The 18,679-nt window shown below is 40.7% G+C and overlaps 1 protein-coding gene across 1 annotated transcript in view; it reads left to right on the top strand.

The window, feature by feature from the left end:
• Positions 1-910: 910 nt before the first annotated feature.
• The window catches only part of EYA2 (EYA transcriptional coactivator and phosphatase 2), a 54,098-nt gene continuing 36,329 nt past the window's right edge, over positions 911-18,679 (top strand). The window contains exons 1-4 of the mRNA XM_062008918.1: positions 911-1,019; positions 4,402-4,450; positions 5,066-5,208; positions 7,979-8,095. Coding sequence (XP_061864902.1) covers positions 911-1,019; positions 4,402-4,450; positions 5,066-5,208; positions 7,979-8,095 — 418 coding nt within the window. The remainder of the gene's footprint in view (positions 1,020-4,401; positions 4,451-5,065; positions 5,209-7,978; positions 8,096-18,679) is intronic.

Here is an 18,679-nt window from a genome sequence, read left to right as displayed (position 1 = left end):
CTAATAGCCCCGATTCTCCCCATAGCCTCCAGGGACTGAGCTAAGGATGTACTTCATGTAGCAGCAGAAAATGAAGAAGGGGATAACATCTTTGAGTCCTCTCTCCTTCATTTGTTCTGAACTTTAAGAGTCCAGGGAAAGCTGCATAGTCCTAGAAAATTCAGCTAAGTTTCTCCTGCATTTTGTGTATTTAAAAAATTAAATACAATTAATTGACAAATTGAGTCTCATTTCATTAATGTTTACAAATACGTAATGCAATAATGACTTAGTTGGGGTTTTTTTCTGAGCTGTTTGGAAGCTTTTATTATAGTGTCAGTCATGTGCACACACAATTATGGGTTTTTTTGGAGATTCAAGTCCTATATATAGTGGATTTGAATGTTTGGGTAGATCAGATGAGGTTACTCATGTGAGAGACACAGTCCTGGTGCCGCTGCCACCTAATGGTCAGGACATTGGAGCTCGCTGTCACCTGGAAAACCGATAGTGTCGGGTACTAACCTTCTTTTCTTGTAAGACTTGATAATGCTGTAACTACTCTCAACTTCATTTTCGGTTCTTAATAATCAGCTCTCGGGCCTCACTGGACATTGAGGTGTACATTGCTGCTCTGATGGCATATGAGAGATCGGGAAGTTTAGTTTTTGTATGGCAAAATTCAGGAAGAAAGGGAAAACATTAATCAGATGGGTGTAATTTCCAAGGGAGCAAGTACTGCATTTTAATTCAGCATTTCCCTTTGATGAAAACTTTAGTGAGTATTATTATGTGGCATTTATATGAAGCCTGGGTTTAGATAATCAGCTTTAATATTTATATTCTTACGGAAAAAATGGAATCATTAGTAAGCATGCATAATTAATGAATAAATTCTATTTTCCCTTTGTTTTCCTGCAGGTATAAGGAAATGCTAGATCTAGTGATATCACCCAGCCTGACTGTAAATAGAGAGTGCCCTGACAGACTGAAGCTTAACCTTTCTAACATTTATGCCACGGCTCCAGATGACATAGAAGGTAAGCTGCTTCTTTTGCTTATGGTTTACTGGCTTTAGCACAACGTGTATATGTATGTAGTGAAAGGGAGCTGGCCATATGCAAGGCCTCTGCTTCTGACAACTGGTTTTACAGTATAGTGAGCAACTGAGATTTTGAGTATTTTTTTTGTAGATGCTGCAGTTGTGTCTGAATCCTTTAGTTCAGCACTGGTTTGAATGTAAATGGAACTGAAATGTTTGATATGTAAATATCTATCTGTATGTACTAGGTGCATACCTATGCACTTCTGTGTGTGTTATGTTGGCTCCACTGGAATAATTGTAGGTCTAAAAGATATCTTGTGGAGCTGGTAGTTTTTGTTTGGACCCCACTAGAGCCTCAGTGGTGGTATGAGCATGAACCCTGGGCTTTGGTGGCCGTATTGTTGGAGTGGGAAGCAAGAGGGCTCATGCAGCCAGAAAGCCTCTTGCCAAAGCAGCTCTGCCTCAGTTTGCATTGCTCCGAGATCATTGCTATCACCTCCAAATGGTTCACTCTGTTGACCTCTGGTCTGAAGTTTCACATTTGGCAGGTACCAAGGACAAATTCTTTCAGTGGAAATTTATCTGCTCTTCTTCCCTCCTCCAGTATGCTGTTCAAGTGAAGGAAACAGGAGAATGTTAAATCTGCTAAAAAAATTACTGGCAAGTGATGCAGCTGAACTAGTTCTTGCTAGTACAATCCCAGCTATTGTTTGCTGTGGTCAGGATCTGTCAGCCTTCCTGTTAAAGAGGAGTTAGGAAAAGGCACTGGCTATTATGTTTTAGTAGTATGTTTAACCCTTCATTTATAGGCTCTTAGAAGCCAAGAAGGTGTTTTGCTTGCATGTTTGCTGAGGCATTAGAAATTGCATGATTAAACACGTACATCATGACTGTCTATTTAGAAGAGCAATTGAAGGGATAGTAACCTAAAGGAGACACCCCTTTAAATGTATGTGTTGGCAGAAAAGATTAGAACTAGAAATGATTTTTAAATATGTTTTGTAAACTTTATGATGTGGGAATTACTTGTTATTAGGTGACATAAATAAGAGCCAATATAGCAGTTGTACTGTTGGACAGCAGTTTGCTAGTGACAGCTCATGCTGATGTGTTTCTTATACAAATATTATAGTTGTTTTTCTACAGAATGATTCCTCGTGCTACCGAGATTATGCTCTTTCCCTTGAAAAAAATCTTCTTGTTAATTTGAAGACCAGGAAAATACTTGTGTGTTTGTCAAGCCTTAGAGTGTCATAGCTTTTAGTGCTATAAATGCACACAAATGGGTACTCTGTATTACACATACAGTTTCCATTTGGGCAAGTCTAGTTGCAATCCTCACTTATGTAGATGTCCATCTCCTGTTTTCACGAGTGCCTATCATGAGATGTGCAATTGTATCAATATAATTTCCACGTACACGTTTTGCCCACATTTTTGGTTAGAAACACATGGAGGTTTAACTTGCCTTTTTTTGGCAGTGACAGCAGCATATTGCATATTCACCCACAGTAAATTCCTGCTTGACATTCTTGGCGAATGTATTTGTACTTATCTCTTTGAAAAATAAAAGGCTTGAAGATATATTTTTCAAATAGATATCAAGCTTATGCTCAAACTGTTCTATTGATTTCCAAATATAAAAAGGCATTATGAATTAAATGAAGGAAAGCTGAAATGTGTGTTTCTTCAGTGCAATTCTGTTTGATGACGAGGAACAGTGTTTTCATGGTGTAAAAAAATCTTAACTTTCTGAACTTCTCTTTTAGGTAAGTCAAAGCAAATTTTTCATAGTGAGTTTGAAGGTGAAGCCTCAGGTAAGCTCAGATTTGGATTTAAAAACCTTATTTTTTTCCGTAAACAAACATTAAAATGCATTTTTAGATCAAAAATGGTTTTAAAAGGTATCAGGTTAAATAGCTGTGTTACTTCAAAAAATAGTTTGGTGTAATCTCCGTGTTAGAACATAGAATGATAAAACCATGTGAAATATTGTGAAAAAGGATTGTGTAGGAAGGAAGAATTTTGGAGGAGAGTCAAATAAGGAAGAAGGAACATTTCATATGTGAGCATGCTGGATCTTTTTGCACATTCTGTCCATGTTTATGGTGTAAGTTACTCAAAGCTGTAGGACTATTTGCATGTATTTAGACCGTTTGTGCTTGCATATTTCATGAAGTAGAACATGGTTCAAACATTTGATTTGCCACCTTACAAGTGGCTGAACAAATGAAATGGAGCTGCTTTGAACAACTTTGTACCGAAGATAATGCCGTCTACAGCATTATGAGGACCTCCTTGGTGATGGATGGGACAGCACTGCAGATGTTTCCTGCTTGGTGGTAGCCTTGTGAAGGCATCAGGAATCTCCCTTTTCACTCAGCATGTACCTGCAGTTGAGAGGTCATCTTCTGCATGAAACTGGTGATATTTCCTATCCCATGTAATAAATGACACTACAGGTGCCAGCAGCCAATGTTAGAGGTGGAGGTGCTGCCATCAGTGGATGATGTGATGCATGATGTTCTCCTTTTGTGGAAAAGCTGTGTGCATTTAGTCGGATGTGACTCTTGAGGCAGCCAGCAGATAGAGAGGCTGAATCTGTTGTGCCTAATGTCATTATTGATGACTGTGAGAGTGTTTTGACATTTATAGGACTGGAACAAGAGCTCCAGCCAGGAACTGGAAAGCATAATTTGCATGGCATCACGGAGGCAACCTGCATAAAACACATGGTGACACTTAGGTGTGACGTTTTCAAGACAACTTGCAGGTTTAAATTTAGATTTTTTAAAATTTTAATTAATTAAACCTAAATTTATCTCTAAATAAAGATGGTGGCACATTTTTCTTTGATAGTGTTGCAAGACACAGCTGTTTGGTACATTGGAACTCATCCTGCACATATAACTTATGTGATACTTGCTCTACTGGTTTAATAGTTTGACCGTGGACAAGTCAAGGAGGTAGGTTTATAGTTAACTCAAAAAACTGGAGACTAAGAAGGTTTATAATGTTGTAATTATGATATTTCTTTTGCCTTGATATATTTTAACAAACATTAGGCAAAGTGAGCCATGATCTAGGAGAGTAACAAAAAAAAATCCCAAAAGTGCAGTGAGCTTAAATCAGTTCAGTAATCGCTTCAGTTGCTTTGGTAGCCTTTACGCGTCATCCCAGCAAAGCCCAGCTTCGTGACTGAGAGCAGTCCCATAAGAAGGAAATGGTAGCTCAGTCAATCAGTATCACCCTCATGTGAAAACGAAATCTATATGAATTCCTGTATGTTTTTCTCAAACCAGCAGTGGTAAACACAGTGGTATCAACTTAGAACAGAACACAATGAAAATCTAAGACCTTTTAATTTTGTTTTCCAGGCAGCAGCAAAGCAACACCACAGTGTCCTCTCCATCTGTACTCCACAAAGTGAGTGTTTGTGCCAAGTGCTGTAGTTTTAAAAGTGTGTTTTGCTGAACAACCCTTTTGTGTGGACTTCTGTCACCTGAAAAACCATTTGCCTTAAGCCCATACACCTGTTTCACTGCGTATCTCTGGCCTAATGAAATCACTTGTTCTGAATCTTGTTAGATATGGAGCAAAATAAGGTTTGAAGTACTGTGCATTGTACTTTTGTATCCCTGGGAATCCAAACCTTATCAGTTTGAGTGTTGCTGTGTTTATGAGCGACGACAGAGGAATATGTTGAAATGTCAGAGGTCTCCCATGACACTCCTTTGGCAAACTCAGAATGAAACGTGAAAAATCAGAGTGTTGATTTTACTTTATTTTTTTAACATGCACATATTTTGCAAAGTCTTCAAGTCCCCATGCATTTAGGTAGCTCAATCTAATGTCTCATATTGAGAGCCATATGCTGAAGCAAACTTTTGCCCTAGTCTAGTCAATCTTGAGTTCCCAACGTATTCACCATCATGCTTTGGATGTTATTTATCAAATTGTCTAGAAGTGTTCTAAATGTGCTCTAGAAGATCATGTACAGTAACTATTCCCTTTGACCTTCTGTTTTCTTGTTCTGAATAGACATTATCCCCATATAGTGACAGTCCCATCTTTCCCAACAATGGCAACATATGGACAGACTCAGTACAGCACGGGAATCCAGCAGGCTGCTGCATACACTGCCTATCCTCCTCCAGGGCAGCCCTATGGCATACCCTCCTACAGTGAGTACTCTGACATTGTGTTACCTTTGAGGACATAGTCCCCTTGCTCCTACAAAAGTATATTTGAAGTCTTAAGCTTTAGAATGAAAGGACATTTATCTCTTGGAAATGTTCTCTTCTTAGACTTAAAAGGAAAATCTGACTTGGTTGAAAATGTTTGGATTACTTTGAACTATATTTCAACTGTTGATATCCTGGGTTATGATCTTTCATGCTAGGTAAGTTTGGAGCCAATGAGTAGCAGGATATGAAACAGCATGAGAAAATCAGACTCCATAGAATGTGCCACTTAGGAGTAGTAGTTGGTGAGCGTTCCCATGTCTCACTGCTAAGACAAAGTCTCTTGCAGTAAATATGATATTTAGGTAAACTGCACTTTTCCTTCCTTGATTCTTCTTGAAATTTCAGTGATGCAAGCTACTTTAAGAAAAATTGTTTGTATATTATTACAGAAGAAGCAAAACACAGAGGAGAATGGGTGAAATGCATAAAGCATAATGCATAAAAGCATGGGTGAAATAATAGAGTACTTTGGTTTTGGAAGGTGGTTTGTATTTAAATGGATGGTTGTTAGTTGTAGGCACAGCAAACATTTCTAACCTCAGTCAGCTTTGTTCTCTGCTTTTTCTGTACAGTCTTGCCAGCAGCTGTGGGGAGATGGTGCTGGGCAGGAGCAGCTGAGGGGTTCAGTCAGGGGACTAATTAAACCAGCACTCCTGTCAGAGGAATGCCTAGTAAACCAAGTGTTAAGAGTGTCCTTGAGCTCTGCCTGGAAATACCAAGCTTTTGAGGGAGCTAGGAAGTTCTTTCCACTCCTAAAGTCTTTGGATCACTCTTAGGTACAGCTCTTTAACAGAAAACTTTAGGCTCCTTATTCCCAGCTGATCCCATGAATGCTGAGTCTTGCAGCGTTAAAATGGCTTCATAGTTCTGTTTCCACTCTCTGTGCTCTTAAACACCTTCATTTGCTTGGCAAATATGGTATCTTTTCCCAACAAGAAGCTTTTATATAGCCATTGACAAGGCTTTTACTGAGGGGAAATACAGTGCAATGGTCTGGAAGGCCAGGGAAATGGGCTTGGCAGAGCTGAAGCTCTACCAGGATGATGAGAGGAATGCTTTGAGACCCTTTCCTGGAGCTACTTGTGTGTTTGCATCAGCTGGCTGATTTCCAAGGCAAACTCTGAACAGTTGTCCTGTTAGAGCAGGTGAAAGTAGAGCCATTTGCTACTGCCTGGAGTCTTTAGGGCATACATGTGTCAGGCCCATATGCTGCTTATAAATCCTGTGGATGACCTCTTAGCATCCTTGAGCAGTGATTTCCCTCCCCCAGCCCATATACCCTCACTAAGATACTCAGCACAGCTTATGAAAAACTCCACCTGGCTAACAACCAAGAACAATGAAGCAGTATTGTTTTTAGGCACAAAAATAAAACTCAGCCCGTTTCTAGACAAAACAGAACATTGTGTGGAAATTAATTTGGTGCTAAGTTATTTTGCTGTCTGACAACAATTTTTAGACTTCCAAAAAAGCCCATTCGCTGAAGATTAATTGTAGCTGGGGTAGGTTGACTGCTCCATGCGGAGTGCTGATGTAATTGAAAAGCATGGGATGGTATGAAAAGTGCCTTCTCTGTGCACACTTGCAAATACCTTTGCTTCCCCAGCAGTAATGGAGCCAGACACTTGCACCAACACATGTTCACTCACTGTCCACATAAACTTCCTGCGTTTCACAATGCAGCGTTGTCATCTTGTTGCTAACTTGTACTCATGTTGCATGCAGCTATTCTCACCTAAAGCTAAAAGAAGTCATTTCTATTAGAGAAAACTGTATCTAGGAGAACTTATTCCCAACCTGAGCAAATGCAGACTTGTTGCTTGTAAGAGCCAGTAAGCTAGAAAGCAGCATGTTTGGTGAAAGCCATGAGAATTCAACTTGTCTTTTGGCAAATCTGCCTAGGAGTGCTAAAAGATGACAACAGCCTGGAAAGTGCATAAATCCAAGGCCAGAATATCAACAGGGTCTTTGTTTAGTCCCAGCAGTCAGGGTGTGTCCAATGGCCATCTTTTGTTTTGTGCAAATAGGCATGCAAAGGAGGGAAGGATCACACCCAAAGGGTTCATAATGAGAGGCACCTTTCAGCTGTTTATTTTAATAATACAGCTGTACAATCTTGGCAGCATCTCAGACTAAAATATCAAACCCCTTTTTCACTACCAGCAGAGGTGTCATCTTGCAATGTTTAATTCAACTATTGCTGTTCCCCCTGTAAATTGTCAATTTATTTGCCTGATTTTAGTAATGAAAATATTTTTGTGGCTTTAGGGCTTACCTATTATTCCTGAAGTAACTGAATAGATGATAACCTTCCTGTATGACTTGCCAATAAATATTTTGCTACCAAAGCTGAAAATATAATACAAGTAAAAAACAAATGTTGATAACAGAAGTCTTGAGGTTATTTTGCTGAAGATCCTGTTGCTTTGTTAATCATTGCTTGGATCAGAAGTTGTTTTTGGAAGCAATATTAGTCATGGTTGTTTACCCATCTTGGTAAAAGTCATTCAGATATGGATACTGAATGTAGCTGACTTAAATCTTATTTATGATTAATTTACTTGAATCTGTTATTTAAGAGACCTGTTTGAGTAATGCAAATGATTCAAAAAAGAAAGTGTAGGGAAAACAGATTTTATTAGGTTAAAATCTAGCAGTAAAATTGTTAATTCTTAAACTAACTTGGTTCCTACCATATGCCCCAAAGGCATCAAAACAGAGGACAGCCTGAGCCATTCCCCAGGACAGAGTGGGTTTCTTAGCTACGGATCCAGCTTCAGTACCCCGACTGCTGGGCAAGCACCATACACGTACCAGATGCACGGTGAGTACAACTTGGTGCCTTGGAGGATGTTAGAATCCTATACCTCCATATTAGACCAATTCTTCTTTTGCATTTACAGTGAAAAGTTTAGGTATAGGGATTGAGGATAAGGTAGGAGGTAGTTGCTCATTAAGGCATTAATTTTTGGCTGAGATACTGGATTTAGCACTAGTATACCTTAGCAAAGCTTCCCATGGGATCAATATAAGCTTTATTTTTCTTCAGAAACTGTGTTTTCTTTTTTTTTTAATTACTTTTGTGACTGCATGCCTGGGCTTGTTGCTAGTGTGAGTTCCTAGATTGTGAATGGAAGCAAAATAAAGGTAGCTCTACACTTCAAGCAAACAGTAGTTAGTATTATGCTTCTACCTTATACTGTCCTGAACCAACTGTTCTGTGGTTAAACTGCTGTATATTCTCTGGACAATTTTTTTCTAAAAGAAATTGATACCTTGATACTATTTTTTAATTGTTTTCTTTACTATTAAGACATAACTGATACCTGCTAAGGTAGATCTGCCTGTTCTAACTCCCAAAGTACCAACAGCAGAAGTTACCTATAGACTACTAAGGTAAGGTTCAGAAGAGCTGAGCTGAAAGCAGCTGTTTTTTCATCAAGCTTACTGAATTAGGATTTACCTTGAGTCCTCTGCACGTGCAGTTTGATTCCTTACCTGGAGGCCTCATATTCTGACTCCACTTTGCTGTTTGTATTGAATTTAAGTAGTAAAAAGTAAAGAATAGATTTTTGTCTTTTGCTAAACATCAACACACTGCATTTGAAAGTTCCTTGCATTAAGCATGAGTTGCCATGAGTGATAAACTGACCCAAGTGTTAAAAAACCATTTCCAAGAGATCAAAATGCAAATATTCTTGCTGTTTCTTAGCAGATATCTTCATTACTGTCAAAGATGTCACAGTAGCACAAATGAACATACCTCAAGTATGTAACTGAGAGGTTACTCTCTGCTGAGACTTCACATGCTAGTTTCGTCAGAGCACATATCTCTATAACAGTAAGTTGATTTTTGTGGCTTGAATGCCCCATGGGGCATGCTGGAAACCCCTGGTTGAATGTTTCACAAAAGAAAAAACCCATAAAAACTCCAGCCTGTAGCCTCTGAGGTGGAAGTTTTTTGTCAGCTTGGCTTTGACAAGCTTCACCTGTCCTAACAGGAGTTCAGTTTGGGGCTTCTATTTTGCTCCTTGAACATACTAATCTTGTCTTGAGATTGTGTTACACTGTCAGCAGTGGAAGTCCTCTCTTTAGTAAAGTTGTGACGTGCAGTTATCAACAGTTGTAGACACTGGAGCATCACAGCCTTATCGATAGGCTGAAGTGCCAGATCTGTGCTCTCCTGGAGCTATAGTCGCTGTGTTCTGACTAACTGCTCTATGATTAGAGACTGATGGCTGTAACACCACTACTGACAAATTGCTGGTGTTTTGCTGCCATGGGAGGTTGATGTATTCCTGTCTAGCTTTCTGTTGGGTTTTTTTTTTGATTGTTTCCCCAGAACACAGCTTCTGTTCTTTGTATTAGCTTAAAGTATCTGAGCTGTTTGAGAAGGAAAACTCTTCACTTACTTGGGAAGTTTTTAAGATGGTCTCTTTCTTCAATCAAGAGGTTTAGAGAAGCAAATTTTGTGAATCAGCATTTTAAAACATTACACCTGTAAACAATAATGACACAACCAGGCTGGGAAGAAGTTCATGCATATGTGCCTGAGCATGAGTGTGCCCAGAGTGCTTTCAGATAATGTTCCCTAGGGTGATGTTGAGGTGTTAGATGAAATCTCTTCTTTTCAGATTTTTATGCCAGGAAGATCATGTCAGCTGTCTCCTTAAGCCTTTAATGCAAAAGAAAACAGAGGAAAACAATTTCTGCAAGTGGCAGGTGCTTAGTCCGAGGCAAAGAGAGCTAGAGTAAATGTGTCTTCCTGTTGTAAACAAATACTTCCACCCTTCTTCTTGCTCATGAGAGGAACAATCTGAAGCTGCCTGACCATACGGTTTATTTACCTTGCTGAGTGCTAGTGAAAGGTTTGAGTGAGAAGCCAGGAGTCTTCCTGTGCTGAGTGCTACTGAGGAATGTGTGCTCAGGGCTTTCCCACGCCACAGGACTTGGGGGTGGGGAGATTATTGCTCAGTGCCCCTAACTCAAGCAAGCAACTCTCCCTGCCACCCAGCTCCAGGACCATTGAGACTTTTGCCAGGTACACATCAGTCTGTTTAGTCACCTCATGGCTGACCTAGTCAGGGACTCTGAGTGAGGGGCCAAACCAGCTGAAAAGGCACATTTTTATTTACGTATTTTTATTAAATCAAATTTCAAGGAGACTTTAACAGTCAAGCTCTTAACCCCTACTTCAAGGGCAAAATCTTTGTTGCATCATGTTGAAGGAGAGATCTTGAAGGAGGTGATGTGCAGGAGATGAGCAAGGGAAAACATCTCCAGGAGTGTGTGCTGCACAGTTTTATGTTTTAAAGTGTGAGGAAAAATCTGTTTTCTTAAGCTGATCTCTGCATGATAGTATCTCAATTACATAAGTGAAATATCTGTTGCAATCATCTGCAGGTGGGTATGGGTGGTCAGATGGTGAATCTTGAGCAGAATGTGCTGCCTGCGTCATTCTTCCTCACAATGCCCTCCCTGATGAGTTACGTGGTCCAGCCAGCAAACAGGCACCCACTGTAGGTGTGTTACACCAATCACCAAAGAATTAGTGATATCTTGGATGATGTAACTTTGTTTCACAGGGCTCCAGAACAAATGCTCTCCTTTAGTAAGTGCCAACCTGTTGCTGTTGTTTGCTTCCTCTGTTTCCTTTGGTACCAGCACTAACTCTGGGATACATGTGTAAGGTTGCAGCCCCACCTCCCTGATGGCTATTGTCAGTAACATGGCACTTCTGAAGCCCAGCTCTGCTCTCTCTCAAGTCTCTTCATTTTCAATACAGAGATGATGCAGGTATAAGGAGTAGAATTCAGCTTTTCATCTTTGACTCAAGTTATCAACTATATCCTGATTCTTGTGAGAGAACAGAATCCACTAGGATGTAAGAGTTAGGATAGAGTGTTCTTTTGGCCATTAAGTGGTAAAGAAAAACAGCCCTATTTTACAGCCATCCAGAAGGGGAGATCTATTGTCAAGCCTCCCTAAGATGAAAATAAATTAAACATGGAAGGGTTTATAAGCCAAATAGTTAATGCAATGTGTCACACACATAAATAAATAGATGAGATTGGCAAGTTCTATGGCTCATAAAAATGACGTGAAACTGAATCACAAAGGTACTATAGACCCAAATAATGGTTTCAGTTGCCATATAACAATGGATATGATAGTATAGCATCAGACTTTGTGTAACATTCAAATAGGTTGAAGTCTGGTCTTCACATATGCACTTATTTACTCTGAAGAAGTGAATTTTTTAAATCTTTTTTCCTTCTTTTAGCCAATGCTGCAAGTAGTGTTGTTTCATGTCTTTATTGTATTTGCAAAATTAATTTGTTTCATAATGAAACAGATATTTGAAACATGCATGTGGCCAATCTGGGCATGCCTCTCACTTTGAGTGGTGAATTTGAAGAGGAGGTAACAGCTTGCGTTAGATTTTTGTCTCTAAAGTGATAAATTTGTAAGGCTTGTAAAGTAATGTTGCTTCAAGGTCTGTGCTGTTTCTTAATCAGTCCTCACGTACGTGAACAATTACAGCAGCAAATCCCCAAATGACACCCTAGGCTAGATATTAGAACACAATTTGCTAAGTTTACATTTTCTGACAATTTAGCAGTTCAGTGATTTTATCAGACTTTCAGTAAAATTATTATTTGATGACAGACATTGAACTTAAACCACAAAGATTATGCTCAGCTTCTGCCCCAAAGTGCTTACCATCTTTATTGGCGATTGAAGAAACTGCTTGTTGCTGAGGATGAGGGAGAAAGCTTTGGAATATAAGGAACTTATCATTTAGTGAGCTGTGTAAAATACAAAGAGAAAACTCTGCCAGTACGTGAGCTAACATAGAAACCCATCAGCTATGCAGAGAGAGCAATAGCAGCCAACTTAAAGAGCATTTCCTGTGGTTGCATAAGTATGTATTACCCCTTTATTGCACATCAGGCCATCTCTTCTCAGCTTGTCATTAATTCCTAGACAATACCTTGCTCTTTGGTTATTATTGCTAAAATGACAGCTGGTATGAAACTCTGAAGTTGCACAACAGTTAGAACCATGGCCAAAGCCCACTGCAGATACTGTCGTTGGGCAGGAAAAGCTTTGGCCACTTTTTTTTGCGTTTTCATACCCAAATCTATCTACCCACAAAATACTTTTTATATTACAAAGGAAAATTCAGTTATGTAACTGGGATAATGTTCCTTTGCCAAGGAATTGCAAAGCAGTATTGAATTCAGCACAGACATAAATCTGGGGCCAAAGACCTACGCAGTGCAATTCTTTGCTACTGCTGAGCATTTGTTGTTTTTGTAGAGTCCATTCTGATCAGCTGTCAAGTGGTGAATGAATAGAAAGCAGCATTTCTTTTGTCCAACACTGATTTGAAATGGACTAATTATATACACTGCTTATGTTTGGGGAGTGAATTGCTTATGAATTGTTCTTCTGGCCTGAGACCAAGTAAAATCTGAATATTTAATCAATTGAAATGTTTTCTTACGCTGGAAACATTTTGGCTCTTGTTAATATCTGCATAATCTAGACCAATTTTTTTTCCAAGAACTGCCTGAATTTCTTGCAATTGTGTGCCAGTTTGTGTGCTACCTATTTAATACAAGGCCATAAATATCTGTTTGGCATGAATAGTTAGCTCTGCGTGCAGGAATTTTGCAAAGAAGGTGGCATGTTTAATTTTAAAGCCTGATTCTTGAAGTACTCGGTGGTGAAATGTGTGAGAGAGGAAATTTCAATCTATACTTGAGAAATGTGGATCATACTTTGGCAAATGGGGAGAGAATCTATCTGAAGTCCCAGAAAATAAAGGAGAGTGAGAGCATGTTCTCAGCAAACTGTCACTCAGATGCTTTAGATTCATAAAATTAAAACCTCAGTAGAAAATGAGCAGTCTCTTTCAAAAGCTTCTGCTTCACAGCTGGTTTGCATTAGTTGCAGTCTAAAACTGTAGCTGTAAAGCTGTGCTCCACTCTGTGGTGAGTTCAGCCGGGAGAGGCCTCTCTTCAGGAGGGGTCAGACCTCACTTTTTACAGTATCAATACAAGGATCCTCAGAATAACAGCACAGTCTCCCTTTCAAAGATTTTGAAACACCAGGGGCTGGCCATGCTACATTTACTTTGTTTTAAAATGAGCTATCTTACAGGAGAGAGAAGTCAAGGGAGAGGCAAAGGTGATGACAGCGATGCACTGTAAGCTGCAAGGATCTGTGCTACTGCTACCCGAGGAGAAAGCCTTGCTCTAACTTTTCCCATTTACTGCTTTTTTTGAGGTTCCCTTCGGAACTCACTTTGTCGTTATTAAACAAGGAGGGACTTGGGAAGAGGATATGCTGTTGGAAGAAGTAAATGGGTGTTTGTAAGAGACAAGTGGGCTGACAAACTGTTAGTAACTTAGGCTTTATCCAGGCTTGTCAGGAGTTTATTGTCAATACCTTTGTCCCCGAGGAGCACTGGAGTTTGTGGTAAGGCTTAAAGCTTGTGTGGGGACACAGGTTCTCATGGCCAAATAGCATCCATGGAAACTCACAGTGGCAAAATGGTAGTAACTAGAGCTGATGGTAGTACAGCCAAAATCAGCTCTGAGACACATTTACTTCAGGAAGTAATTTGCATGTAGTGTCTGCTGAGGTGCTTGAGATGGTTTCACCAGAGGGATGTGTAGAGGAGAGCTCTGCCCACAGCCAGCTGCCTGCTCTGGAGAGCTGGCTTGCCCTTCACATGGCTCCACTATTCTAGCTTGTTTTGTATGTTTCAAAGTGTCTGTCCAAATTTCTGTGCTTAAGAACTGCTACAGGTAGTTTTAGAAATATATGTTTGAGTGTAAGACAAGTCTCTGGTTCATTGCAGGAAATGTTGGATAAAGTTCTGTGGTTGTCCTGTACAAAAGATCAGATTTGGCGTCTGTAAAGTCTGTCCTGTCTGCGTGTTCACACTGGAAAAAAGTGTGTGAGTGCTGCCCAGTGGCAGTGGTGTTGCTGTTTGTACGTCATTGTTGCCACTGTGAGCCTTGATGGGGTTGATAATTAGATAATTAGGGTACATTTAGAAAAAGTATAAAGCAAGAACAATAATGGTAATCTGCATTAGAAGCAGTAAGTTGAAAATCTTGGCCTCCTACCCAGTGTCAGAAGTTTTAGAGGAATTGCAGAAAATAAGTATTTTGAAACATCAGTTTTGCAAATACTTGGTAGGAGCTCTTTCCTTGGTGTGAAGAGCAGGCTGGGAGGGAGCTTGAGAGTTTTGTTGACTGCCTGTCATGGGACTTGCAAAGGGTGATATGGGGAGATGAAAGCAGGCCTGACAATCATGAATGAGAGTTGAAGCAATAAGGCAGGGGACAGCAATGAAGGGGCTGGAAAAAGAAAATACAGTGTGTTTGTGGTCTGATGAGGAAGCATGAGCCACCAGACAGAAAGGAGTGACATTTTGCTTGCCTGCTGCTTGACTACCTTGGGAACACTTGTCAAGGTCACATAAAATACTTGTAACAGGGGTTGATGAACACAGAAAATGTTAATTGGCATAGAAGAGTGTCACAGAGATGTTTAGAGGTCAGAGACTTGTGTTTGGGGTTTTTATTTTCATTACACTTTTAGGCTGCTAAAAAAGAACCCTGTAGGATGGTAACGACTTGGGAAATGATGAACTTGGCCTTGATTATTCAGCTTATAGTGCAGTTGGCATAGAATATGCTAAAATGTAATTGAAGCTTCACTGAATAATTGATTTGGTATACCTAATAATGTTTTCTTGAAAATATCTAGAAGGCAATAGAAGAGCTAGTGTAAAATTACATATAAAAATCTATATCAAGAAACATAATCAAGCACTTGAAAGTTAGGAAACATCAGATTCATGATGCCAATGCAGTATTGGTGCTGCTTTCTGTTGCATCTCATTTCCAGGCACTGTGTGAGGTAATGCTCTGATGGAAAAAAATAGAATGCGGTCATATGATCAAAGACTCTGATGGTATTTGTGGACAAACAAGGTCTGACCCTGCCTCAGTGAGCATGGGCTGTGCAACTCGGGAGTTTCTTAACTGCTGTGCTGGCATTGGGTAATAATCTTGCATGGGCTTTTTTGTATGTAATTTGGATGCACACTCTATTTATATTGGCAGGGTTTAAACACTGAAACTTCTGCACTACAGTACTGTGACCTCTAGAACTAAGAGAATGCCAGCACTGCCTGAAGAAGAGACCATTGACAGTTATTAAAGATAAAAAGAGAATACAGACTTGTCTTAGCAAATCTGTAAGTGGCAATTAAAGCTGACAAGGCAGTACCAAGGCAAAAATCACTCTACTTTTGTCCTGTTTCTTACACTTTTCTCTAAGCATCTGTTGTTGGCCACTCTTGTGGGGCACTGCAGTGCTGAAGCAGTGCACAAAGGGGCTGGAAAAGCCTTGGGACAAATCCATGGCTCTGGAGTGTTCAGTTGAGAGTTACTGTGATCCGAAGTAATGGGTCAAAGGGTGAAGACACACTGCCCAGCTCCCTGTTTTCCATTGGTATTTAGAGATTAGTCTTGCTCAAGGGGAAGAGATTGCTAAATTTGTGGCTATGCTCACAGGCTGGATTTTTATCCCCAGTTGCATGACAACAGATGTTACAGGGCTAGTTAGATTTTAATGCTGACCTGGGAACTGGAATCCTGTAGCCACTAAACAGCACAGGAGGTGGCAAATCCAATTTTCCTTTATCATGCCTTGTTATCTGTCAGTGGAGCAATGTGCCCAGGATGAAACTGCAACTGGAAGAATCTTTAATCCTTTGTGTCCGTGGAGTTACTCAAAGCCAGTTTTTCTGGTGGTTTTTTTTTCAACAAGGGATTGCACAGAAACAGGCTACGTAGTAGTTGTAAAGGTGTCCTCTTTTTGGCACAAAATGTTTCCTTGTGATTTGTTTTTGAAGATAGCCTGGTGTGCTTTCCTTCTATAGCTGCAGCATCATTTGGTAGGAGTGGTTTAAAGGAACACTTTCTCAAAATATAATAAAATTTAAGTGCTTTCCCATGGTTCAAATCCTGAGAGTGAATACAAACCATCCCAGCACTTTCAACACCATTGTTGAGCTGGATTGAGCTATACAGGTGACCAGGCTCAAAAGGATGGTAAAAGCCAGGCCCTTAAAACTGCTCTGGTCATCACTTATTAAAGCTCTTTGAGGCTCTGTGGGTTGAGTACTCCCAGAAGAAGGCAGCAGAGGAAGAGCTTTGACTCAGAAAAACTGTATTGCGAAGTGTGTTTTATATCACCATTCCAAGTACCCTGAAACACCTGGTCAGGATAGCAGGGCTGAATGGGACAGTAGTGGGAGAGAAATGGGCAATATATTAATTGGGTTATATATCTGAGACAGTATTATCTGCAGGAGGTGTTCGTATGCTTCTGGGAGCAATGCCCTTTAATAGACACTGCTGATGTCAAGTGCTATAACAGTGTAGAATCATGTTTCTTATCTAGGTTGATACAGTGTGCTCTTCTCTGTGCTGTCTGAGCTCTTCCAGACAGAAATAGAAGACTGTTTTTGGGGAAGGGTTCATTATGCCTAATGGCAAACAGTTGAGCAATATGCTGCAAAGTACATATGGGTTGAGTTTTTCTTCTCTTTTAACAGGTTAGATAGTCTTGAAATACCTCCACAGCTGACAGCCGTGCAACATTTTATGAGTTTTCTTGCCCAATAAATGCAGGCAGATGTTGTAGGATTTGGAACCTTACAAGGCACTGGAGTATAGCTGGTGGGAGGTAATTTTGATGAGTGCTTAACCTCTCACTAAAAAAGTAGCAGCTTGGAGAAGGCAATATTTACTGCAGGAAACATTAGCTTGTCAGAGAGCTAAAGCACTGCAAAGAACCTTTTTGAATGACCATGCAAGTCTTCAAGCCAGATGTTCTTCATAGCACAGAGTAATGCACGCTCTGCTGGGAGTTAGACTAAGGCCTTTCCTTGCATCACTCACAGTCAACATTGTTTCCTGTAGGAAAACAGCTTTCTGATGTAAGAATACACAGGCCATTATATGCAAGCTTGTAAAATACCATGCAATTCAGCTGAACCCTGTAGGCATTTGTTTTTCTAGTGCTAAGAGATCAAATAATCCTTTGAGAGAACTCTCCCTGGAACCACTGTACAATTCATCTACAAGTTAGAGAAATGCTTGGATCCAAGCTTTGTTGTTCTGTTTCGAGCATGTTCAGAAGTGCTATCTGGGGAACTCAACACGGATTCACCAATCCTGTTTGACCAACCTGATGCCTTCTATGAGGACATAACTGGCTGCCTAGATGAGGGGAGAGCAGTGGATGTCATCTACCTTGATTTCAGCAGGGCATTTGATACCATCTCCCACAACATCCTCATCAGAAAGCGCCGGCAGTGTGGCTTGGATGAGTGGAGGTGAGATGGATGGAGAGCTGCTGAATGACAGAGCCCAGAGGGTGGGGATCAATAGACAGAGTCGAGTTGGAGGCCTGTGGCCAGTGGAGTTCCACAGGGATCGGTTCAGGGGCCAGTCTGGTTCAACATCTTCATCAATGGCCTGGATAAAAAAACTGAGTGTACCCTCAGCAAGTTGGCTGATGACACCAAACTGGGAGCACTGGCTGATTCACCAGAAGGCTGTGCTGCCATTCAGCAGGGTCTGAACAGGCTGAGAGTTGGGCAGAGAGGAACCTCCTGAGGTTCAACAAGGACAAGTGCAGAGTCCTGCAACTGGGGAGGAACAACCCCATGCACCAGCACAGGCTGGGGGTGACCTGCTGGAGAGCAGCTCTGCAGAGAGAGACCTGGCAGTGCTGGCTGATAATAAACTAACCATGAGCCAGCAATGTGCCCTCATGGGCAAGAAGCCAATGGCATCCTGGAATGCATCAAGGGTGTGGGCAGCAGGTTGAGGGTGGCTATTCTGCCCTGGTGAGGCCTCATGTGGAGTCCTGTTCTGGGCTCCCCAGCTCAAGAGGGACAGGGAACTACTGGAAAGAGGCCAGTGCAGGGCCACCAAGATGATCAGGGGACTGGAACATCTTTCTTGTAAGGAAAGCCTGGAGGAGACTGATGTGAGACTAATTATTTGGAAGGTGTCCCTGCTGGCTACCCAGAGAGCTGTGGTATATGCTTTGCTGCCCACCTGTGTTCAATCTGGCTATCATCTTCTCTGATTGTTGAGTATTTCATTGAATACTAGAAATATCTGTTCTTCAAAATATAGCAGCTTATTCTCTTCTGAGCAGTACAGGAGACTTGGAGAACAGGTCTCTGATGTCAGGGCCCCTCTGACCTGTGAAATGCAAGGACACAGAGCTGATTTTCATAGCTTGCTGTGGTATTGATCTGAGCTATACTACAGGCCCATCTGTAATCATGGATTCCTAAGAC

Source organism: Colius striatus, chromosome 16, assembly GCF_028858725.1.
Source record: "Colius striatus isolate bColStr4 chromosome 16, bColStr4.1.hap1, whole genome shotgun sequence".
NCBI lineage: Eukaryota > Metazoa > Chordata > Aves > Coliiformes > Coliidae > Colius > Colius striatus.
Note: the sequence above shows the minus strand (reverse complement) of the source record. Positions and strands in the feature narration are given on the sequence as shown.